The 25,516-nt window shown below is 33.5% G+C and overlaps 1 protein-coding gene across 1 annotated transcript in view; it reads left to right on the top strand.

Moving 5' to 3' along the window:
• The window catches only part of LOC118842014 (MAM domain-containing glycosylphosphatidylinositol anchor protein 2-like), a 132,964-nt gene that overhangs the window by 25,545 nt on the left and 81,903 nt on the right, over nt 1-25,516 (top strand). The window contains exon 2 of the mRNA XM_036749710.1: nt 15,860-15,992. Within this exon, the coding sequence (XP_036605605.1) occupies nt 15,962-15,992 (31 nt within the window). The 5' untranslated portion in view covers nt 15,860-15,961. The remainder of the gene's footprint in view (nt 1-15,859; nt 15,993-25,516) is intronic.

Here is a 25,516-nt window from a genome sequence, read left to right as displayed (position 1 = left end):
TCTTCAGTGTTCTCCCCTTCCCCATTTGGCCAATTGTATTTTTTTGGAAGTAGGAGGAAAGGCAGTTGGGGTTAAGTGACTTGCCCAAGGTCACACAGCTAATGTGTCCAGTGTTTGAGTCCAGATTTGGACTCAGGTCCTCCTGACTCCAGGGCAGATGCTCTATTCACTCTATTCACCTAGCTGCTCACCTGCCAATTGTATTTTTTAAGGAATTATTTTCTTCAGTCTTTTTTTTGTCCTTCCTTTTCCAAGCTGTTGACTCTCTCTCACATACTTCTCATTTCTTTTCCCATTTTCCTTCTATCTCTTTTATTTGACTTTTAAAACCCTTTTTGAGCTCTTCCAAGAAGGCTTTTTGGGCTTGGGACCAATTCATATTGCTTTTACATGTTTTGGATGTAGATATATTGACAATGTTGTCCTTTTCTGAGTTTGTTTTTTGAGCTTCCCTGTTACCATAGTAATTTTCTATTGTCAAGGTTGTTTCTTGCTTCTTGCTCATTTTGGGGGCCTATTTCATGGCTTTTAAAGTTGAGCTTTCCTGCAGTATAGCATGCACTTCACCAAGCTTTTTGTGGTGGCAGCCAGGGACGTGGGCATTGGCTTTTTGCATTGTGGCCTGAGGTGCTGGTGGCTGGAGGCCTAACAGCTGGCCTGCTGTGCCACTGGTCTGCTGAGTCAGAACTGTTTGGCTTCAGTTTCTGCTCTATAATATGGCTAAGAACCTTCTGTGGCTTGTCTGGACACTGTCTGTATTTGGCTGCATTCCCAATTTACCCAAGTGAGACATGTCTTTCCTGAAGTCCAAGTTATCTTAAACTGAAAAACTGTTTCACATTTTATGTTGCTTCTGTAGCTGCAGAATTCATTAAAGGCTTGATTTAACATTGTATCCGAGGGAAACTGGGTGGTAGCTCAGGCAACTTCTTGGCCTCTCTCTGCTATCTTGGCCAAGGATTTTCTCTTTCACCAGGATGTAAGGTGTGTTCAGGGAAGACTAGACTCTGGCATGATGGCTGCTGAGCCCTTTTCAGGGATGCTTTCCATTTTTGTTGCCCACTTGTTCCACTCAACTCTCACCTGTGGCTCCAAGAAGCTGTAGCATGCATAGTGGCCATACCCCAGTAAACCATTTCAGGAGATGGGCCAAACTAATTTGAGGGTAACCAAGGGGTCCCAAAACCACTGGAGAGTTATGGGAATGTCTACTCCAAGCACGTGAAGATGTCCCCTAGTGGAATGGGTGGATGAGAACAATTTGTTCCAATGACCATGAAGACAGCTAAAGAAGGTGCTGTGGTGCACTTAGAGCTTGGTTAGGCATCAAAGACGTGAAGGTCATCCATTGCATCTTGAGCCATCATGTCATTTTGATTCTGTCCTGCCACTGGACTGTGATGACTCTGAAGGAGAGAGTGAGGCCAACAACTTTGTGCAACTCTGCCTCACTTAAATCCAGTTTACCCAAAAATCAAAAGATATCACCTGAGCTCATATTGGTCTGATCAGCCACAGTTGGACATATTGAAACTTAACTCTAGCATAGTGATGCCATTTTGATCTTCAAGAATGAAGGACAACAACCAATCAATCTCTTTCACCTCTAGAATCAAATGCAAAATCCTCTGTCTTGATTCACAACCCTAGCTCCTCCTCCCACTTTCTAGTCTTCCACTATCTGCTCCTCCACTATTCTCTGTACTCTGTGGCACTAACCTCAGTGTTATTCCTGTATCAAGATACTCCAGACCTGGGCTCAAGGCAATTTCACTGGCTCTTCTCCATTCCTGGAATGCTATCCCTCTTCTCCTCCAAGCTTTCTTTAAATCTCAGCTAAAATCCCATCTTCCATTGGGCATTTCCCAAGCTCTATCATTTTAGTACTCTCTCTGTGTTGATTAATTCCCATTTTTCTTGTATATAGCTTGCTTGTATGTATTTGTTTTTATGTTGTCTCTTCCATTAAATTGTAAGTCCCTCATGGGCAAGAACTGTTCTTTGGCCTTTATATTTCTAGAACTTAGCACAATGCCTGCTACGTAGAAGGTCATTAGTAAATGTTTACTGACTGATTGATTTATTTTGTTTAGATGTGAATCTTTGTTTCTTGTAAACAAATACTCTTGGAGTCTGCTTTTGAATCTTTTTGGTTATCTTTTTCATTTCATATCTCAGTTCATTCATCTCATTCATATTCACTGTTATTACTTGTTAATTCTCTATTTCCAACCCCACCATCCTGTTCTCTTATCTTTTTCTACTCCCTTTGCTCATCACCTCCTATTTGTGAAGAATTCACTGGTGAGAGTATTCCCAGCCCCAATATTCTATATTTGATGCAGTCTTCTTATACTCCTCTGCCCCTCTTCCTTCTCTTTGCCCAGAACTTATTCATAGCTTCTTACCCTTCCTTTCTTCCCTCTAAAGCCCATCTTCAGGTTCTATCCTTCAAGTCTGGAGTTGGTTCTGTTTATAACTAATCCCTCTCTGAATCTAAATATAGATATAAATATATTCACACACATACATATATGTGCACACACATACACATATAAAATACATGCATGCAAATTACATACATTACTTAGATGTCTATAAACATATTCACATATAGACATATGTTTTCATAAGCTTCTATGTAAGACCATACTTTACTTGTTTGTCCTCTGTTTCTCTGAGTGTGGATAATATATTCCTTCATAATTCTAAGTTTCTCCCTATTTTTCTAAGTCTACCAACTCATCATTTCTTATTTGCTTATACTGTGTAGTTATTTTAATTAGTCTAAAACAATATTGATTAATATGGCTGAAGTATAGTTTAGTTACCCTATTTTTCTCTTTTGATTAAATCAATTAAATTAAGCTTTAACTTTTTCTGAGATCCTGATTACTACCACTGTTTTTTCCCAAATAAATTTTACTCCCCATCTTTATTTCATGTTTGTCTCTATCATTCATTTCCTATCCCTCCTGACTACTGTACCTTCCTCCTTGCCCTCCTGTTACTTAACTTGCCCCGTTCAAAAAATCCTTTCCTTAAACTCTCTCCCCTCCCTGCCTCTTTTATTACTTTATGAATATAGAAGACTTTTATACCTTCTAGATATATATGTATTATTCCCTCTTTAACCCATTCCTAATGAGAGTAGGGCTCCAGAACTACCTGTGCTCCTCTCCCATCTAATTCTTCTGTGTCAGTTCTCCCTCTTGTACCTCAGTTGTATGAGACAGTTACTTTTCCTAAGCAGTTTTAATTTTTAGAATCTCATCATACTCAGGTCTACCACTGTCTTTGTTTCAAACTACTCAATTACTAATAACAGTCTTAAATATAGTTTTTTCCATTTCCTCATATAAAAAGTTTGTTCTTATTGTTTCCCTTGTAATTAGGCTTTGTTGTATATCTTATATTTCTTTTGTATCTTGAATGTTAAATATTGCATTAGATTCAGATTTTTTGTAAAAAAAATCCTAAAAATCTGGCAATTCATTGAATGTCATTTTTTAGCATTCAGGATTATACTTAACTTTGTTGGTATGATATTTTTAGCCACAACCCTAGTTCTTTTGCTCTTCAATATATAGTGTTTCAAGACTTGTGGTCTTTTAGAGTCCCAGTGCTAGGTCTTGTGTGATTCTAATTGTGGCTCCGTCATATTTGAATTTTTTTTTCTTGTTGCTCATAATATTTTCTCCTTGAGCTGGGGTTTTCAGAATTTACCTACAATACTCCTGTAGGTTTTCCTCCTTTTCTATTTTGCCAATTCTACTTTTAAAGGAGTTGTTTTCTTCTGTGGATTTTTCTCCCCATTTGGCCAATTCTATTTTTAAAGAGCTGTTTTCTTCAGTCAATTTTTCTGCTTCCTTTTCCAAGCTGTTAACTCTTTTTTCATAATTCTCTTGAATAACCCTCAGTTCTTTTCCCAAATTTTCTTATATCTCTTAGTGATTTTTAATATCCTTTTTGAGTTCTCCCAAGGGGACTTTTTGAGCTTGAAATCAATTCATATTTCCTTTTGAGCATTTTGACATTGTTGTCCTCTTCTGAATTTGTGTTTTGATTTTCCCTGTCACCATAGTAGCTTTCTATGGTCGGGCCTCTTTTGTTTACTCATTTTTAAATGTTGCATTCCGCTTCTAGGGTATATGAGGCACTGTCCCAAGCTTCTTGCACTTGTGACCTGGGGCCTGGTCACTGGCTTTCTATTCTGGGGCTCTGGGACTGGTACCTTGCCCACTGCACTAGGCCAGCCCAATCTAGTTGCACCAATTGTTCCCTGGGTTCTGAGTCTGGCATTGTGCCTGTTATCCTGGGGCTGAAGGCCTTGCAGCTGGTCTGCTATGCCACTGGTTGGCTAAGCCAGGACCAAGGGGCCTCAGTTGCTGATCTGTACTGTAGCTAAAAGCCTTATGTTGGCTTGCCCTGACACTACCTGCGCTATAATGAGTTTCCCTTTAACCAGATGAGACAAACCTTTCCTGAAGTCCTTATAAGTTATCTCGGCCTGGAAAATTGTTTCATGTCTTTTTGTGGATCCTGTCATGCCAGAATTCTTTTAGATGCTTGATTAAACATTCTTTCTGAAGGAAACTGGGGGATCTCAGGCAACTTTCTGACTTCTCTCTACCATCTGGGCTCTGCCCCCCAAAATATTAACTTTTAATTTTTTTTGCTTGTACTTTCCATTTACACTGTTATAGGCATTCTGCAAATTGGTATCAGATACTTACTAGCTCTGTGATGCTGGACAAGTCATTTAACCCTGTTTGCCTCAGTTTTCTCATCTGTAAAATGAGCCAGAAAATGTCAAACCATTTCAGTATCTTTGCCAAGAAAACCTCAAATTGGGTCTTGGAGAATTGGACACAATTAATCAACTAAATAACACCAACAAATATTTGTTATCTTATCTCTGCTTCTTCACTCTGCATCAGTTCACATAGCTCTTTTCATGTTTTTTGGTATTCAACACATTAATAATTTCTTTTAAAAATATTTATGTTTATTTAATATGCTGCATTTCTTTTTAAAAATAATTTTTATTTATTTAAATATTCCCCAATTATGTATAAAATTTTAACATTCATTTTCAAAAATTTGAAATCCAAGTTTCTCCCTGTCTCCCAGGACTCCCCCAGCCCTTTTGAAGGAAAGCAATATGATATCAGTTATAGATGAGAAAAAAGCAAAGCACATTTCCAAATTGGCCATGGCACAAAAGAAAACATATGCACATAAAAAACCAAGGAAAATAAAGAAATTTAAAAAGTATGCTTCAATCTGTATTCAGAGTTCATCAGTTTTCTCTCTGGAGGTAGATAGCATTTTTCATCATGGGTCCAGAGTAGCTAAATTTTTCACGGTTGATCATTATTACAGTATTACTGTGTACTGTGTTTTGCTGTTAACTGTTCTCCTAGTTCTGTTCACTTTACCTTTCATCAATTCATATGTCTTCCCAGGTTTTCTGAAAACATCCTCATTATTTGCTACAGCACAGTAGCATTCAATCACAATTTTATGCCATAACTTCTTGAGTCATTCCTTAATTGATGGGCAGTCTCTCAGTTTCCAATTCCTTGCTACCACAAAAGAACTGCTATGAATATTTTTGTACACATGGTCCTTTTCCATTTTATAATGATCTCTTTGGGATGTAGACCTAGTAGTGGTATTGCTGGATCAAAGGGTATGCACGGTTTTATAACACTTTGGACATAGTTACAAACTGTTCTCTAGAATGTGTGGATTAGTTTATAACTTTGTGTGTTGTGACAAGATTTGTGTCCCATATTTTTCACATTCCCTCCAGCATTTGTCATTTTCTTTTTATCGCATGTTAGCCAAACTGATAGATGTAAGGTAGTTTTATTTTGCATTTCTTTAATCTGTAGTGACTTAAAGCATTTTTCACATGACTATTGATTTGATTTCTTCTTCTGAAACCTGCCTTCAAATCTCTTGACCATTTATTAACTGGGGGATGGCTCTTTTTTAAAAAAATTGGCTCAGTTCCCTAGATGTTTGAGATATGAGGCCTTATCAGAGAAATTTGCTTTAATTCCCTCCCACTAGTTTTTCTTTATAATCTTGATTGCATTTGTTTTATTTGTGAAAAAAAATAAATTTTTTACAATCAAAATTACTCATTTCATTTCCTGTGGTCTTGACTGTCTCTTGTTTAGTTATAAATTCTTCCCTTATCCATAGATCTGACAGGTAAAATTTTCCATGCTTCTATAATTAACTTATATGATATATATGATATATATATATATTATATATATGATATATATGATATCTAAATCATATACACACTTTTTCTTGTCTTGATATAAAGTCTGAGATGTATCTATATCTAGTTTCTGCCATACTATGTTCCATTTTTACCATGATTTTTTTTGAAATAGTGAGCTCTAGTCCCAAAAGCTTGGATCATTGTTTTTATCAAACACTAAATTAGTCATAATAAAATAGTTATTTACTATAGTATATTGTGTACTTAATCTGTTCCACTGATCCACACATCTGTTACTTAGACAGTATCAGGTGCTTTTCATGATTATTGCTGTTCACTCATTTTAATTGTGTTCAACTCTTCATGACCCTATTTAGAGTTTTATTTGCAAAGATACTTGAGTGATTTGCAATTTCCTTCTCCAGCTCATTTTACAGATGAGGAAAATGGAGGCAAACAGGGTTAATTAACTTGACATAGCTAGCAAATATCTGAGACCATATTTGAAATTAGTTCTTCCTAACTTCAGGCCCAGAACTCTTATCCACTACATCACCTACCTGTCCATTTCTATGATTATGATTGTAGTAATCATAAAAAATGTAGTTTGACACCTGGAACTGCTGGCTGGCTTTCTTCACTTTTTTGTTGTTTCCCTTAATGTTCTTGATGTTTATTTTTCTAGGTGAATTCTGTTATTTTTTCTAGCTCTATAAAATAAATTTTTGGTAGCTGGATTAGTATGGCTCTGGATAAGTAAGTTAATTTAGGTAGAATTTTAATTTTTATTATATTGGCACAGCCTACACATGAACAATTAATATTTCTGCAGTTGTTTAGATTTGTCTTTATTTGTGTCAAAAGTATTTTGTAATTATGTTTATATAGTTATTGGGTTTGTTGTGGCAGGTAGGCTCTCAAATATTTTATATTGTCTGAAGTTATTTTAAATGGAATTCCTCTTTTCTCTTTCTGCTGGACTTCATTGGTAATATATAAAAATTCTGATGATTTATGTGAGTTTATTTTATATTCTGTAACTTTGTTAAAGTTTAGAATTTTTTTCAATTAATTCTCTAGGATTTTCTAAGCATACCATCATTGTTCTTATTTGTCTTTTGTTCTTGAAGAGGGAGAGGTGCACAAAGTCACTTTCTCCTCCAGAGCCATCTGAATCCAGTGGCAAGATATAAATCAGGACAACTGGAGATGGCCCCTTGTGACATGTCAAATAAATAGGAAAAAGAGTATGGGCATTAGTAACTTTATTTCCACAATTTCTAATTTTCTTTCCAAAATGATTTATATTGATTCACAGTTCTAACAACAGCACTATAAAGTGCTTCCAACATTGACTATTGATATTTTTTGTCACGTTTTCCAATTTGCATACTGTGAGAAGAAACCTTGGGATTGCTTTGCTTTGCATTTCTCTTATTAATACTTTGGAACATTATTTTATGTTATTAGAAATATTTTGCAATTTTTATTTTGAGGGCTTTTTATTTATATCCTTTGTACACTTATCTATTGAGGAATCATTTTTGCTTTAGTATATGTATATTCATATATACACACATATATACACATCTGTATACATAAATACATAATATATATGGTGTATATGCCAATACATTTGTGTATATATATACACAAATATAGACTTTGTAATTGTTATATATAATTTTTAAATTGATTACATGTAATATAGTATATAAATTTATTATATATAGTATTGTAGTTATATACTACAATGATGTGCATTAAATTATAATACATATTTTAAAATGTTATATTAATTGTATATCAATATAAAATATATAGTGCATTACATGATAGAATATTGTAATGCATGTTAAATTATAAATTATGATATAAGATACAATCATTATTTAATATGACATTTATAATCAATTACAAAATTATATTAGAAATTATAATTTATGTATTTGTTAATATGAATAGAAAATATTATATACACACATGTAAATATAAATAGGCATATGTGCAAATATATATCTATATGCATATATATATTTATTTTATCAAACCCAGAGAAATTTAATATAAAGATTTCTTTCCCTATTCAATTGCTTCTCCTCTTATCTTAAGTATGTTAATTTTTTTACTTGCAGAATCTTCTCAGTTTCATATATTACAAATTATCTCTTTTATCTTTTGTAACCATTTTGATCCCATATTTAGTTAAGAATGCTTCTCCTAAAAGTAAAAGATTAAAAGATTTTTTTTTAATTTTTTTTTGAGATTAAAAGATTTTATATAGGATTTGTCACAAGCTATAAAAAACAGTGAAAATAAGAAGGAAATATAAATTAGCAAAAAAACATTATTGACCTAGAAAAAATAATAATAAAATTCATTTGTAAAAACAAAATGTCAAGACTATCAAAAGGAAGGAGGTTTAGTAGTACCAGATTTTAAACTATATGATAAGGCACTAATAATCAAAACTATCTGGTACTGGCTAAGAAACAGAAATGTGGATCAGAGGGACAGAGTAGACATATAATACACATTTGTAAATGATTATAGTCATGAAAAATTTATGTCATTTGTCAAGGTAATGACAAATTACATTTGAGAAGTGTAAAGATTTGAGCATTTGGGATAAGAATACACTATTGGTAAAAAAAAATGTCCAGAAAACTGGAAAGCAGTCTGTAAGAAGCTAAGTATAAGCTAGTATCTTACACCAGTTACCAACATAAAATCAAAATGGCTTCAAGATCTACACGTAAAGGGAGATATCATAAGTAAAGATATCATAAATAAGATGTAAGTAAAGATATCATAAGTAACATGGAACATATTGTCAATCAGACTAATGGATAGGAGAATAATTTATGAATAAGCAAGAGCTAGAGAGCATTGTGAGATATAAAATAGATAATTTTTATTCCATTAAATTAAAAAAAATTGTACAAATAAACCAATGTAGCCAAGATGAGAAAGAAAGTAGAAAAAATTGGGGAAAAACTTTTATAGATGATTTCTCAGATAAAGGTCTCATATCTCAAATATATAAAATACTTGTCATATTTATAAGAATACAAATCATTCCCCAATTGATAAATGGTCAAAGGATATTAACAGGCAACTTTTCAATGCAGAAATCAAAATTATATGTTTTTATATATTATATATATAAAAAATAAAGAGAAATGCAAATTAAGACATATTTGAGATACCATCTCATACCTATCAAATTGGCGAAAGTGATAGAAGGAGAAAGTGACAAAAGTTGGAGGGGATGTGAAAAAATTGGGACATTAATACCCTGTTGGAACTGTGAACAGATACAGCCATTTTGGACAGCAATCTGGAATTCTGCCCAAGAAGTTAAAAAAACTGTTTATACCCTTTGACCCAGCAATACCACTGTTTGGTCTATTTCCCAAGGTAATCAGAGAAAAAAGGAAAGGCACTTGTAAGTTCCAAAATATTCACAGCAGCTGTCTTTGTGGTGGCTAAGAACTGGAAAGGGAGGGGATGCCCATCAGTTTGGGAATGGCTAAATAAGTTGTGACTTAAGACTGTGATGGACTCTGTTGTAAGAAATGATGAGCAGGTTGATTTAAAAAAAAGTATTGAAAGTGTATGAAATAATGAAGATTAAAACAAGCAGAACCAAAGGAATGTTGCATAGATTAATAGCAATATTGTTTGAAGAATAACCAAATGAATAGGCTATTCTGATAATTGTAAATATTCAAATGAACTCTAAAAGACCTGTAAAGGATGATACTATCCACCTCCCAAGAAAGAACTCATAAATAGAGATATAAAGAGTATGGTTCTACATATACCTATATCTATAGTTATTTCTCTCTATATATGTATATATCTGTGTCAAATGGTCACCTTCTCTAGTATGGTGTGGAGAGGGAGAGAGACAATTTAGCCTGAAAATATAACAAAAAATAAATTAAATTAAAAATACATATCTTACCCATAGCTATGAGAGATATATAATCTACTTCTTTTAATTTTTATAGAAGTTTTTTTTTCATATAAGATTAATTACATTTTCTTCTTTTTTCAGTCTTTTGACATCATTTCAATGTCTTGTTGTCTTATGGATCCATTAACTTTTGTTTGGTCTATTCTAATTTTCAAGGAGTCTGTTATTTGGTTAAAGTATTAGGCCTCTTGTCCTCTACTATTAATTCTCCTTCCAAGTCTTTCCTTCTTTATTTATTCTTACTTTTTTATAGTTATTTCTTCTAGTGCTCTCATTTAATTTATAAAATATTTATTTTTTCATCTCTTTGAAAAAAAAACCTCTTGTTTCATTTCTCCCTAAACATTTTAGTTTAAATTGTGGCCAATTCATTTTTTTTCAGTCTTTTCTTGTAGATGTGGAATTATTCTCTTCTTCTGAGTTGTGAAAATTCTCAGAAAATTTATTTAATTTTCCTAAATGGCTGAGAAACCTGGAAAACACAGATATTAGGCTTGCTTGGGTCAATCCCATATTGAATTTAACCAAGTTAAACTTACAATTGATATGGACTAATACACTGTGACTTAAAAGATGGTATCATAAGGAAATTAGAGGAGATTTTCAGATTTGTGGATAAGAGAAAAGTTTATGACTAAAAGTCAATAGAAAATGATTTGATTTTATAAAATTATTGAATTTTTGCACAAACCATACAAAAGCAGTTAAAATAAGACATGAAACAGAGTCATGGAAAAAAAAAATCTTTGCAACAGCTTTTTCTGATAAAGGTCCCCTATCCAGTGAAAAGAGAAAGAAAAAGAAAAATAAGAAAACTCTGGCAGTGGAGAGTTATCAAAGAAGGCATAGAAGCATCTCAGAGGAGAAAATGTTTTACCCACTTACTTGAGAACTAAGGGCAGTCCCAGAAAAAGATGTCTGCTCTTTATCTAACTTCTTCTTCTACTGCTTTTCTATCTACAGATACTGTAATATAATCTACTGCTTCATTATCCGGATGTTTTCAGCAACTTGACTCTTGCCTCAACCTGAGAGGGTAGATTAGATATAAATTGAAATTAAGGTTAACGCCTAGATATTCCTGAGGATTCAGAGTAACTGTTTTTACTTACAACTTTTCACTTAAAATAAATTCTCTAAATCTGTAGAGGAGGAAACTGGAGAGTTTTAAATGCCAAAAGACATTTGATCTTGAAGTAATAAGGAGTCACTAGAACACACTGAATAGGAGAATAACATGGTTAGACTTTCTCTGAAATAAAATCACTTTAGTAGCTTTGTGGAGCATGGATTGTTACGCAGAGAGATTTGAAACAGGGATACTAACTAGAAGGGTACTACACAGTAGTTAAAAAAAGAGAGAAAAAGATGATGCCATGAACTATGGTGGTATTTATGTTTGGTGAAAATAGAACATATGCAAGAAATGTTGTAGAAATAGGAATGATAATATTTGGCAATTTAATTAGATATGTGTGGATTCTGAGAGTGAAGAGTTTAAGATGATACTGAAGTTTCAGATCTCATTGATTGTAAGAATGACGTCATTCTCAACAGTTGAACACATTTAGGAAGAAGGCTTGAAAAAAATATAGTTGTTTTTTAAGTGTGGTGTAGTTGAAATGCCTATGGAAGATCTAGTTTAAAATGTCTAATAGAGAGTTATTAAAATGTGCCTTAAACTCAGAAGAGTTACTGAGGTTGGATATATAAATTTGGAAATCATCTGCATAGAGATGATAGTTGATCCCATGGGAATTGATGAGATCATCAACTGAGAAACTATAGAAAGAAAGAAAAAAGGGCCCAGAACACAAATTTATAGGATACCTATAGTTAATGGATATGACATGGATCAAGATCCAGTAAAGAGGACTGAGAGGTAATGATAAGGAGTATCAGGTAGGAGGAGAACCAGGAGAGGACAGTGTGAAAATATCTTGGAGAGCAAAAGATATCTAGGAAGAGAATGTGATCAACATAGTTAAATGATTGATCAGTGTCAAGAAGGATAAGGATTGAGAAAAAAAGCATTACATTTAATAATTAAGAGATCTTTGCTCACTTTGAAAAAGTGTTTAATTTGAATGATGAGATCAGAAGCCAGAATGTAGTGGATCTAGAAGAGAGTGAGGAGAGAGGAAGAAGAGGTTTTTTTGAGAAGTTTAGCAAAGAAAAGAAGAGATATATAGGAGATAGCTACTGGGAATGGTACGATCAAGAAATTGTTTTTAAGGATACATATTTGTAGGTAGAAGGGAAGGGTGAAAAGGGAAAGATTTAAACTTAGAAAGTTAGGCTTACTGTAGGGGCAAGCTTTTGGAGAAGTAAAGAAAATGGAATAAAAAAATACAGTATAGGGATTTGCTTTGTCAAGAACAAGGGGTACCTTTTTGGGATAAAGGAGAAGAGAATAAGGCATGTGAGGTGAGAGGGAGTGAATAGGGAACTTTTATAGAATGCTTTCACTTTTTTGGTGAAGTATGAGGCAAGTTCCTCAATTTAAAGAGTATTAGAATAGTCATAGGAAGTTTGAAGACAATAGAAAAGGTTTGGGAAAGCCACCATGGTGAGCTGGATAGAGAATCAAATACTGAGGATTATCTACTCCTCCTTGCTTTTCTGGAGTGAGGGCTCAGTTGAAATTAGATAATATTTTGTAGTGGACATCAGTGGAATCAGCATAGTTTCATGATCTTCTCTAGCTCCATTCAGCAGTCCATGCATAGGGGCAAAGGAAGCTAATCTAATGGTGGAAGTAATCCAGTGCTGGAATTTGTTAAGGCATGATCAGTGTTAAGAAAGGGGACAAGATTCAAGTGTAAAGTGTAATATATAATTGAAATTGTTTACCAAGAGGTGGTGATTGCAAAGAGAGAAGAATGTAACCAGTGCAGGAGTCATGACCTGGGAAATGATTGAGCAGTAGAGGGTTTGAAAGTAATAGTGAGAATGAAAAATGGTTGTTAGAGTGTCTATAAAAGAAGAGTTTTAAATTAGCATGCAGCAGTGAGAGCCTTGTTAAAACTGAATTATATACATTTGTAATGGGACTAATCAGCACACTTGTGTGACTTCTTACTGAAATGTTCATCAAAATGTTATCATGAATAGAGTATGAAGATGGTGAGAATAATCAAGAATTGGAGTCAAGAAAGCATTCATGGTAACAGTAATAGAGAATGAGGTTTTCAAGAGTGGAAGACAGTGTAAAATCGAACTGGTTAACCCAATGGTGAGATTTGGAAGGAAGAAAAGTGAGTCCAGAACGGGGGTGGTAGCTTAGGAAAGCAAAGAGAAAGTTGTAGTGAGATGGAGAATGGATTTAAGAGGAGAGAGCTAGAAGGAAAAGAGATTACAGTGAGAAAGGAATTTCAAGTTTATGGACTGTGGAGCTAGAATACATGTGGATGAGGACATCAAGGGTATGCCTGCATGTGGCTGCTATGATGGGAAGATACAGGCTACAGGAACTGAGACAGTTGATAAACTGAAGTGACAACAGTTTGTGTAATGAAATCCTCACTTACATGGGCAGGTATTGAGTTAAAGAAAAAGAGTTTGAGCTAGGAATTAAACTTCTTGAGAAAGGAGGAAGAATGGCTTTACTAGTGAATAATAGTCATTAGGATCTGGATGGAATGATATGTATGTATGTTTTGAACATCAACAAAAGAGAGGTTAGTGATTGGAAGTGGTAGAAAGAGGACCTATAAATGGCAAGAAAAGATAGGAAAGGAAGGGAAGAAAAAGGAAAGAAAGAGAATGAGCATTTATTTACATAGCACCTACTATGTGCTAGGCACTATGCTAAACACTTTTAAAAATATCATCTTATTTTATCCTCACAACAAGCCTAGGAGGTAGGTGCTATTTACAGTTGAGGATATGTAGGCAAACAGAAGTGGAGACTTGCCCATGGTCGCATAGCTTGTTAAGTGTTAGAGGCTAGATGTGAACTCAGCTCTTAACTCCAGGCCCAAGGCTCTATCCACTGCAGAACCAAATGCCTACTTCTCTTACTGTTCCACATGTCAAGGGGCATGAGAGATGATATATTTAGTATTGAAGAAAGTGTCCATGGATATACTGCATTCCAGACAGAGCCATGTTTCTGTGACTGGAAGGAGAGGTAAAGGTCCAATATGAATGACATTTTGTTAAGAATAAAAGGAGCACAGTGAAAGAAGAATTCAGAATTACATAAGAACTTGGAGTGGAGAGGGCAGACATGGGTGGGTATGATTGAGTGGAGAATGGTGGATAAGGAGATGAGCTTTCCTTGATGGTTTCCTAAATTCAGACTCAAAAAGATTTGTAATGCAGCTTTACAGTAATAGATCAGCACACCTTTCCCTATAGTAATGGGATTAGATTGTTTTCCCTCATGCAAGAAAAGGAAGGAGGGAAGAACAGGACTGTTAGCAAGATGTGTCCATACATCTAGCCCCCACTGTCCTGGTGGGTTGACTGGTGGGATAATGGTTTTTGAGATGACAGATGGATAGATAGATAGATAGACAGAGACAGACAGAGAGACAGAGAGACAGACAGACAGACAGACAGACAGACAGATAGATAGATAGATAGATAGATAATTTAGCAAGCACTTAGTGGGCTAGACACTGTACTAAGTTCTGGGAATACAAGTACAAGCACGTAAGACAGTTCTTACCCTCAAGGAGCTTACATTCTAATGATAACATGTAAAGGAGGACTGGAAATTGTTGAGATTTAAAAAAGCAAAAATCTTGCCTATTAGAGCCAAGTGGATATTCCAAGTTTCTGGTAGGTTGAGATCAAAGCAGAGTAGGGCCTTGGTGAGGAGACAGAGGGAAGATTTCAGTTATTTTTGTGAGCTCCTTGAGGGCAGGGGTTGTGTTCTTGCTTTTCTTTTCCTTCCTAGGACTTAGCACACTGCCTGGCACAGTTCTCAGCTTAATAAAAGGCATATTCACTGACTGGATAGATGTACATAAACTAAGAATCATTTCAGATTATCTGATGAAAGCTAAGCAAGATAACGAAGGAACCCAGTAGGAAGTGCTGAGTAGATGTGATGTTCACAAATTTGGTATACTGACTTTATAATGTGTAGAAGGATTATAGAATAAAAACTCTTACCATGCAAAGAACAGCATAGTATCCTTAATAATGGAGATTATAAAACATTTTTTCCAAAGAATCATAGCATCCATACAGATTTTGCTATAAAGTATATTAGAAAGACAAAAAAAGAGCCAACAGCAAACATTTTGTTCTGAGCGCAAAGTTAATGAAATAAATGCAACAGTGTCCCTTATTAAGAATGCTATACAGTTCTTTGCATAGCAATTTACATAACTTCTTCCCCAAATGTTTTTTTTTTCCCTCTAGAAAACCAGTATAAAAAACATTAAGAGTTTTTGTTATATCCAGTTTCTTTATTCTGGAAATTTACTGTAGCATGTATGACACTGTAAAATATAATCTATTCTAAGAAATAGGAAAATTTGCTTAAAATAAAACATCAAAATATAACATAGCTATTATTTAGTATTTGCTTTTTAATAATCTGAATTAATGCAGTATATTTGGCTTGTTATTTCTAATTAATTACAGGTTCTTTATAATAACCTTTTCTATGTTTCCAGGGTGAAACCAAAATCTTAAAGCTAAAGAATCTTCGACCTCAGGACTATGCTAATTACAGCTGTATTGCTTCAGTGAGGAGTGTATGTAATATTCCTGATAAGATGGTATCATTTAAACTCTCCAATAAAACAGGTATGGAACTATTTCTGTGTATTATATGTTCATTATCAACTCAACTTATTAAACATGTAAATTTTTCATAATTAATATTTTTATTTTCTTTTTGCCAGATACTGTGACAAGAAATTGGGGGGAGGGAAGATAGAAGGGAAGAGGGGAGTGAGATAGAGAGAGAGACAGAGAGAGACAGAGACAGAGACAGACAGAGACAGAGAGACACAGACAGAGAGAGACAGAGAGAGACAGAGAGAGACAGAAAGACACAGACACAGAGAGACAGAGATAGACACAGAGAGAGACAGACAGACAGACAGAGAGACAGAGACAGAGAGAGAAGCATGGTACTTGCTGTAACCTCTCTTCTCTTTGTTCAGCATAACATCTTGGTAGTGAAAAGCTGACCAGTATCATCTGCACAACTCAGAGATAGCTAGTCTAATGAGTTTTACAGAATTTTTCTGGCTTAAACAGGAGTGAATTAAGAGAACACTTTCAGAAGCACATTTTAAGGGTGAGTGTAAATTGAAAGAGTTTGTAAATTGTGTTCAAGTATAGGAGAGTATTTATACAGCTGTAGAGTGGTAAAGACTAACAGTCACTCAATCAACAAGCCTATATTAAGAGCATTAGATATTGTGCTAACAACTAGACAATAAAGAATTAGTTACTGATGTTATAAACTAGAGCAAAGACATCAAAGCCTTCAGTCCCATAGTTTTAAGACAACCCATTCACATGAGTATTCCTCAGGCAAAATGATCTGGAGAAGAAAATGGCAAACTCCTCAGGTATCTTTGCCAAGGAAACACCAAATGGGGTCACAAAGAATTGGACACAAATGAAAAATGACTGAACATGATAAATATCTACTGTCAAAAATAACTGACCTAGAAAATGATAATGAGGCATTAAGAACAAAATGACTACATGAAAAATAGGACCAAACAAAAAATCCAGATACTTTACTTCAATAAAGAAAAGAAGCCAGAACTGTTAGAGGGCAATGTGAAAATTAAAAAAAAATCATCTAATCATTTCCTGATCAAAATCCCAAATTAAACATGTCCAGGAATATCTTAGCCAAAATTCAGAGTTTTCATTGTGAAGAAAGAATATTGCAAGTATCTGGGAAGAAAGAGATCAAGTACCAAGTATAGTCAGCATCACTTAAGACTTAGCAGCAACTATCATAAGTATGGAGATCCTGGAACCTGATTCATCAAAAGGCAAAATTAAAAAGCATGAAAGCTAAGAATACAATGTCTTTTAAAACTATATAATTCAGGAAGGGGAATTGACTCAGTATAATAGAGAACTTTTGTTTGTTTTTAATGGTTTTTTCACTTTTTTTGTTTTTTACATTATAAACATTTACAAAACTTTCCATTTCTAAAAGAACTTTTTATAAAAAAGTAAAACGATGAAGCAAAATCAATAATATGGTGATCTCATCCAAAAGTGCATCGATAGTCTACATTCGTAGCAATACTTTTCCCTAATTTTTAATCAACACAAAACATTTTTCCATTCCACACATGCCCCACTAAAGAGTAAAGACAAAGAAATTTCATGTAATAAACACACATAGTCAACAAAATAAATTTCGTCAATGGCTGTACTCAAAAATATATTTGTTTCATTCTATACCCTAAATCTATCACTGAAATTTAACGAAATGATATTTCATCAATGGTCCCCTGGAATAATAAAAAGTTAATAATCATAATAATGATTAATAACAATTACAACAGCAATAATAGCTAGCATTTATATGGAAGCTGTTAGGTGGCTCAATGGATAGCGATATGGGCCTGTAGTTAAGAAGACTTATCTTCCTGAGTTCAAGTCCAATCTCAGAGGCATACCAGCTGTGTGACTCCCTTAACTTCTGTTTGCCTTCATCCTCTGGAGAAGGAAATGCCGAACTATCCAGAATTGTTGCTGAGAAAACGTCATGGCCAATATTGGTATGCTATATGGTCCACGGTGTCATGAAGAGTGTGACTTAACAACAACAAAGCATTTAAATAGCGCCCATCATGTCCTAGGCACTGTGCTAAGTCTTTTACAAACATTATTATCATTTCATCCTCACAACAGTTCTTGAGATAGGTTCTATTCTTATCCTCATTTTAGTGTTGAATAAACTGAGGCATAGCTGATAAATGAGGATATATTTGAACTCATTTTCCTGATTATAAGCCAAACAGTTTCTCAATCTTACTACCTAGATGGTTATCACATTGATCACAGTTCTTACAACTTTCAAAATTATTGTGCACATAGTTCTCCTAGTTCTGTTTGTTTAATTCATCAGTTTACAATTGTCCTCAAAATTGTTCATTTTTGTAATATTCATGTTATAGTATAAACCATTTTTCTGGTTCTGCTTACCTCACTCTTCACTGAACTACAGATAAGTCCATATCATTTAAAATTATTTATTTCTTAATTTCTTTTAGGATAGTAGTGCCCCATCTTATCATGACTTATTTGGCTAGTCTTTTTTGGGGGGGCAGGGCAATTGGGGTTAAGTGACTTGCCCAAGATCACACAGCTAGTACATGTGTCAAGTGTCTAAGGCCGGATTTGAATTCAGGTCATCATGACTCCAGGGCCGATGCTCTACTCACTGTGCCACCTAGCTGCCCCTTGGCTATTTTTCAAGGAATGAATATTCCTTTGTTTTCATTTTTTTCCACCAAAAACTGCTGTTATAAATATTTTTATTTATGTATTTTCTACATATTATTACTCTTTCTTTGATCCCTTTTGTGTGTAGACCTAGTAGTGGTAAAGCTGTTTGGAAGCATATTGTTTAGCAACTTTATGTGCATAGTTCTAAATTGCTTTCCAGAATGCTTGTACCAATTCAAATGTCTACCAGTGTATTAATTTGTCTATTCTCACACAGCTCCTCTAACATTTATAATTTTCTTTTTTTGCCATCTTTGCCATTGATGGGTGTGAGGTGGAATCTCAGAATTGTTTTAATTTGTAGATCCCTAATTAGTAGTGATTTGGAGCATTTTTACATGGTTATAGATAGCCAGTGGCTTCCCTCCCCCCACCCACTTCAGAACAACCTATTCATATCCATAAACTATTTATCAATTAGAGAGTGGCTCTTATTTTTATTTGAACCAATTCCTTATATATCTTGGAAATGAGAATTTTATCTGACACACTTGCAGTATTGATGTTCCTCAGTTACTTGTTTCCTTTTTTATCTTAACTTTGTTTGATATGTTTGTGCAAAATCCTTTTAAAAATTTATATAATCAAAAATTTCCATTCTATCTCATATGACCTCCTTTATTCTTGGTTTGGTCATGAACTTTTATCTTATCCATGGATCTTATGCCTGTTTCTCTAATTTGTTTATGTTGTGACCTTTTATATCTAGGTGATGCTTCCATTTGGAGTTTCTCTTGGTATGAAGTGGGAAGTGTTGGTCAAAATCTAAGTTTTTACAAACTGCTGTCCAAGCTTCCTAGAAGGGTTTTTTACCCCTCAAATAGTGAGTTTTTTTCCAGTTAGCTGGATTTTCAAATGCTGGATATATACCAAATACTGGGTAGCTAATCTGTTCTTCTGATCAAATTTTGATACCAAATGTTGATAATTGCTGCTTTGTCATTTACTTAGATCATGTCCATTCCCATTTCCCATTTTCTTTTCATAATTTTTTTGACATTCTTTATGTTTTTCTGTGTTCCTTATAAATTTCAATATTATTTTGTCCAGTTCTAGAAAGAAACTTGATTGGTATGGCTTTGAATGAGTAAATTAATTAGATAGCATTGTCATTGTTATTATACTGGCTTATTCTATGGAATTACTTAGTATTAGTAGTTACTATATATACTATGCTATATATACTATATTACATATATGCTATACATACGTGCATAAGTATTAGTAGTTGTCTTTCTATAAAGTTTTTGTAATTACATTTATTTGATTCTTGTGTATATTTTAGAAGGTTGAATCAATAAATCAGTATGTCAAAAGCATTTATTGAGTGTCTATCATGTGCCAGGCATTATGCTAAGTGCTAGGAATATGATGACAGGTAAAGGAGAACCCCTACTGTCAAGGAGCTCACGGTCTTATGGAGAGAATCCCAAATATTTTATGTAGTCTGTAGCAATTTTAAATTAAATTTCTATCTTTTCCTGCTTGATTTTATCTAGAAATGCTGATGATTTTTGTCCATTTAATATTTTGTATCCTATAAATTTGCTGAAGTTATTAATTATTGCTAATAATTTTCAATTGACTCTTTAGGGTTCTTTAAGTATACCACATAGTCAAGTCATTTTGTTCCTCTTTGAGAATGAAGCACAACAGCCAACCAATCCAGAATACCATGATATTATTTGCACAAAGGGATAATTTTGTTTCTTTTAACCAATAAGGTTATTCATTCAACTTCTCTCTCTTTTTTGGGGGGGGGGTTTATTGCTATAACCAGTACTGTCAAATAGAAGTAGTACAATGAGTTTATCTGAAAGAATTCTACTTTATTTCTGATGCAAATAATGGTACCTCTTGGTTTTAGATGTGTACTATTAATTATTATAGAGGAAAGGTTCATTTATTCCTGTGAAATCTACTGTTTTCATCAGACATATTGTATTTTGTCAAAAGCTTTTTCTGTATGTATCTATTGATATTAAGATACCATTCTTGTCAATTTTCTTACTAATATGACTAGTTGAAGATAAGGTTTTTACTGATATTTACCTCATATTCCAGGTATAAATACTACCTGGTCATGGAGTATAAGGATTATATTGCTAATATTTTATTTGAAATTGTTGCATCTATGCTCATCAGGAATTATTAATTCATACTTTTTCTTTTTCTGTTTTGATTTTTCCTGGTTTATATATCATAACCATATATGTGCCATAAATACTTGGCAAATCTCTCATTTTGTCATTTAAAATACAATTTATGTAATAATGACATTAAGTATTCTTTGAATGTTTGATAGAATTCATTTGTGAATCCATGGTGTCTTTGAGATTTTACCTTTGGAAACTCAATTATGATTTATTTAGTTTTCCTCTGAAATTAGATTGTTTAAATTATCTTTCTTGTTATGTTAATTTGAGCATTTTACATTTTAATTACCATGTATTTATTTCATTTGAGATGTCAAGTTTGCTGGTATTTAATAGACTGAAATGATTTCTAGTAATATCCTCTGTTTTTTCTTCACTTGTTAGGAATTTTCCATTTCCATTTTTCACACTAGTAATTTAATTTCCCTCTTTCTTATATTTAATTAGCTAATGGTATATCTATTTTTAAATTAGCTCCTAGTTTTGTTACTAATTTATTTTTGTTTTCAATTTTGTCAGTTTTTTCTTTAAATTTTAGTATTTTTATCTTGGTGTTTAATTGTTTTTTAATTTGTTGGTTTTCTAGTATTTTAGTTGTGTTCCCAGATAATTGATCTTTTTTTTAATTAATAAAAGAGTTTAAAGATATAAAATTTCTCCTTATGCTTTGGTTGGAGCCTAAAATTGTGGTATATTGTCTTATTTTCCCTGCCATTTTAATACATTATTGTTTTCTGACTTAGCAACTCTTCGGTATTAAGGTATTTAGTCTTCCATTGATTTTTAATACTTTTCTCCCATGGGGTCCTTTATTTAATATAATTTCACTGGGTTGTGATGTGTATGATATTTCTGCTTTGCTGTATTTATTTGTGATGCTTTTATGTTCTAATACATGATCAAAGTATGTGAAGATGCCTATTCATAGCTGGCAAGAATGTAAATTTTTCCATTCAGTAATCACCAAAGGTCTATCATATCATTTTCTTTCTTCTAAAATTCTATTCAGATTTTTAATGTTCTTGGTTTTCTTTTTGTTCACATGTATTAAAGTCTGATGGGGTAAAAGGAAGTCCTTCATAACTATAGTTTTATTGTTATAATCATGTAATTTTTCTTTTAGGTATTTAGAAGTGATAGCTTTGGGTGTGTATATGTTAAATACTTAAATCAATTCTTGCCTATATTAACATTCCATACAATGTAGTTTCCTTCTTTATTTCTTTTAAGTCAATTTTTCTTTTTCCTTGTCTGAAATTGTGGTTTCTTCTGCCACTTTTGTTTGTTTAGCTGAAGCATATTAAATTTAGGTCCAAACTTATATATTTAAAAATATTTTAATGTTATTTTTTCCTCAGTTACAGGTAAATAATTTTTAATTGTTTCATCATTGAGCTATTTTTTTGTTTTAAATATTTTATTTTTACCAATTACATGTAAAAACCATTTTTAACATTCATTTTCAAAATTTTGAGTTCCAATTTCTCTCCATTCCTCCATCCCCTCCTCTTGTATTGAGAAAGCAAGCAATTTCATATAGGTAGTACATATACAGCAATGCAAAACATTTTTCTGTACTAGTGTTGTGAAAGAAAACATAGACCAAAAATAACCCATTAAAAGAGTAAAAAACAGCATGCTTTGATCTGCATTCAGATGCCATCACTTTTTACTTTGTAGGCGGATAGCATTTTTCATCAAAAGTCCTTCAGAATTTTCTTGGATCTTTGTATTATTGAAAATAGCTAAGTTTTTTACAGTTGATCATCATACAGTATTGCTATTGCTGTGTAGAATTCTCTCCTGGTTTGGCGCATTTTACTTTGCATCATTCATGTAAGTTTTTCCAGTTTTTACTGAAAGAATCCTACTCATCATTTCTTATAGAACAATAGTATTCCATCACGATCATATACAAGAACTTGTTCAGCCATTCCCTAATTGATGTGCATCCCATCAATTTTTAATTCTTTGCCTCCACAAAAAAATCTGATATAAATATTTTTGTACATATAGGCCCTTTTCCTTTTTTTAAACCAACAAGTAGTATTGCTGGGTCAGATGCCATACACAATTTTGCAACTTTTGCCATGGTTCCAAATTGCTCTCCAGAATGGTTGGATAAGTTCATTATTCCACTAACAGTTTATTAGTGTCCTAATTTTCCCACATCTTCTGCAACATTTGTCCTTTTCCTTTTCTGTCATGTTAGCCAATCTGATAGGTATGAGCTAGTACCTCAGAGTTGTTTTAATTTGTATTTCTCTAGTTAACAGTGATTTAGAGCATTTTTTATATGACTAGTGATAGCTTTGATTTCATCATTTGAAAACTGCCTGCTCATATTCTTTACTTATCAGACAGTGACTTATATTCTTATAAATTTGACTCAATTCTCCATATATTTATTTAGAATAATCAAAATTATCCATTTCACATCCTATAATTCTCTCTGTCTCTAGTTCAGTCACAAGTTCTTCCCTTCTCCATAGATCAGATATCCCATGATTACCTAATTTGCCTAAGTTATCAGTCTTTGTGTCTAAATCATGCACCTATTTGAATGTCATCTTGGTACACGGTGTAAGTTTTTGGTCTACTCCTAATTTCTGCCAAACTGCTTTCCAGTTTTCATAGAAGTTTTTGTAAAATCATGAGTTCTTGTCCCACAAGCTGGAATCTTTGTGTTTCTCAAACACTACATTACCATGGTCATTGGTATTGTGTATTGTGTACCTAATCTCTTGCACTTATCTGCCATTCTATTTCTTAGCCAGCAACAGATTATTGTAATGATTACTTTTCTGTAATGCAGTTTTGAGATCTGTTATGGCCAAGACACCTTCCATCACATTATTTTTTCATTAATTCCATAGATATTTTGTTTTTACAAACCTTTTTGTTTTTCCAGATGGCTTTTGTTAAGATTTTTTCTAGCCTTATAATATAATTTTTGGTAGTTTGATTGGTATTGTACTGAATGAATAAATTATATTGGCTTGGCCTACCCATGCAATTAATAGTTTTCTAATTGTTCATATCTGACTTTGTGTAAAAATGATTTTGTAATTATGTTCATAAAGCTCCTGGGTTTGCCTTATTGTCTACAGGTATTTTAAGTGGAATTTCTCTATCTCTTACTGCTGTACTTTGTTCATAATGTATAGAAATATCTATGATTTATGTGTGTCTATTTTGCATCTTGCAACTTTCCTTAAGTTGTTAATTATTTAAACTAATTTTTAAATTGATAATCTAAGATTCTCTAAGAATGCCATCATATCACCTGCAAAGAGTGAATTTTGTTTCCTCTTTGCCTATTCAAAGTTCTTCAATCTTTTTTCTTCTTTTATTGATATGGATAGTATTTCTAGTACAATGTAGTGTAACAGTAGTACGAATGGACATCCTTGCTTCGCTCTGTAGCAGTAAGGCAAGATTCATGACCTGGAGGATAACCATGAACACACCTGTATGGTTCAGAATTGCAAAGTATGAAAAACTCTAGGTAGAAGGCAGAGGAAATATAACATTTATTAAGGCACCAAAGAATCAAATCCCAGAACCAGTAATTCCAATTTGATATAGCAGTTATTGCACTCGAGAATCAGTAAGTCCATGTCAATGTAGCAACAAGGAGATTAAAACACAGTATTACAGCAAAGAGGCAAGTCATCCTGTAACCTTTCCCCCTGCTAGGGCCTTCCCATAAACAATCACTCATGAATCCTAACTGTTTACTTGCCTGTGTCCTCTCCTGCATCAGTCCTCTGGTCTGGAGCTCTCTGGTCTCCACTCTCCCCTCAACACTCTGTTTAACAGCTCTGTGGACTTGGAGTTCTTACTCCTTCTCCTTGGGCTAAATTCTGAAGTCTGACTTCTCTTCTGACTTCTGAATTCTCCATCCTCAATAGCTACCTTCTGGGTGTATATGTTCTTTTTATGGCCTAAGGGCTTCATGCCCAATAGGCAAAAGAGTGTGGGAAAGATCTTTAATCACTGATTGGCATCATAAAGGTATGGGCCTGTCTCTCTTAAATGGCCCCACCTGAGACATATTGAATTGGTGGGAAAGATCTTCAATCGCATTATAACCACACAATCTTGATCTTACTGGGAAGGCTTCTAGACTATCTCCATTATGGATAAAGCTTGCTGATGGTTTTAGATAGATACTATTTATCGTTTTCAGGAAAGCTCCATTTATTCATAAGCTTTTTAGTGTTTTTAATAGGAATGATTGTTGTATCTTGTTAAAAGCTTTTTCTGCATCAATTGAGATAATCATATGATTTTTGTTGATTTTGTTATTTATGTGGTCTATTATATTGGCAGTTTTCCTAATATTGAACCAGTTCTGCATTCCTGGTATAAATTTCCCATGCTGATAGTGTATGATCTTTTTGGATATATTGCTGTAATCTTGTTTGTATTTTATTTAAAAAATTTCCATCAACATCAGCACCATATTCGATTTTTAAAAGGAATTTGGTAGGACTCTTTCTTTGCCTCTTTTTCCAATTAATTTATATAGCATTGGAACGAATAATTTTTAAATTTTCAGCAGAATTTACTTGTAAATCCACCTGTCCCTGGGAATTTTTTCTTAGGAAGCTCATTAATGGCTTGTTCAATTTTTTTTCCCCAAGCTGGGGTTATTTAAATATTTTATCATCTTTTCCT

The sequence above is a fragment of the Trichosurus vulpecula genome, chromosome 3 (genome assembly GCF_011100635.1).
Source record: "Trichosurus vulpecula isolate mTriVul1 chromosome 3, mTriVul1.pri, whole genome shotgun sequence".
In the NCBI taxonomy this organism is placed as follows: Eukaryota; Metazoa; Chordata; class Mammalia; order Diprotodontia; family Phalangeridae; genus Trichosurus; species Trichosurus vulpecula.
This window is presented reverse-complemented; position numbering and strand designations above follow the sequence as displayed.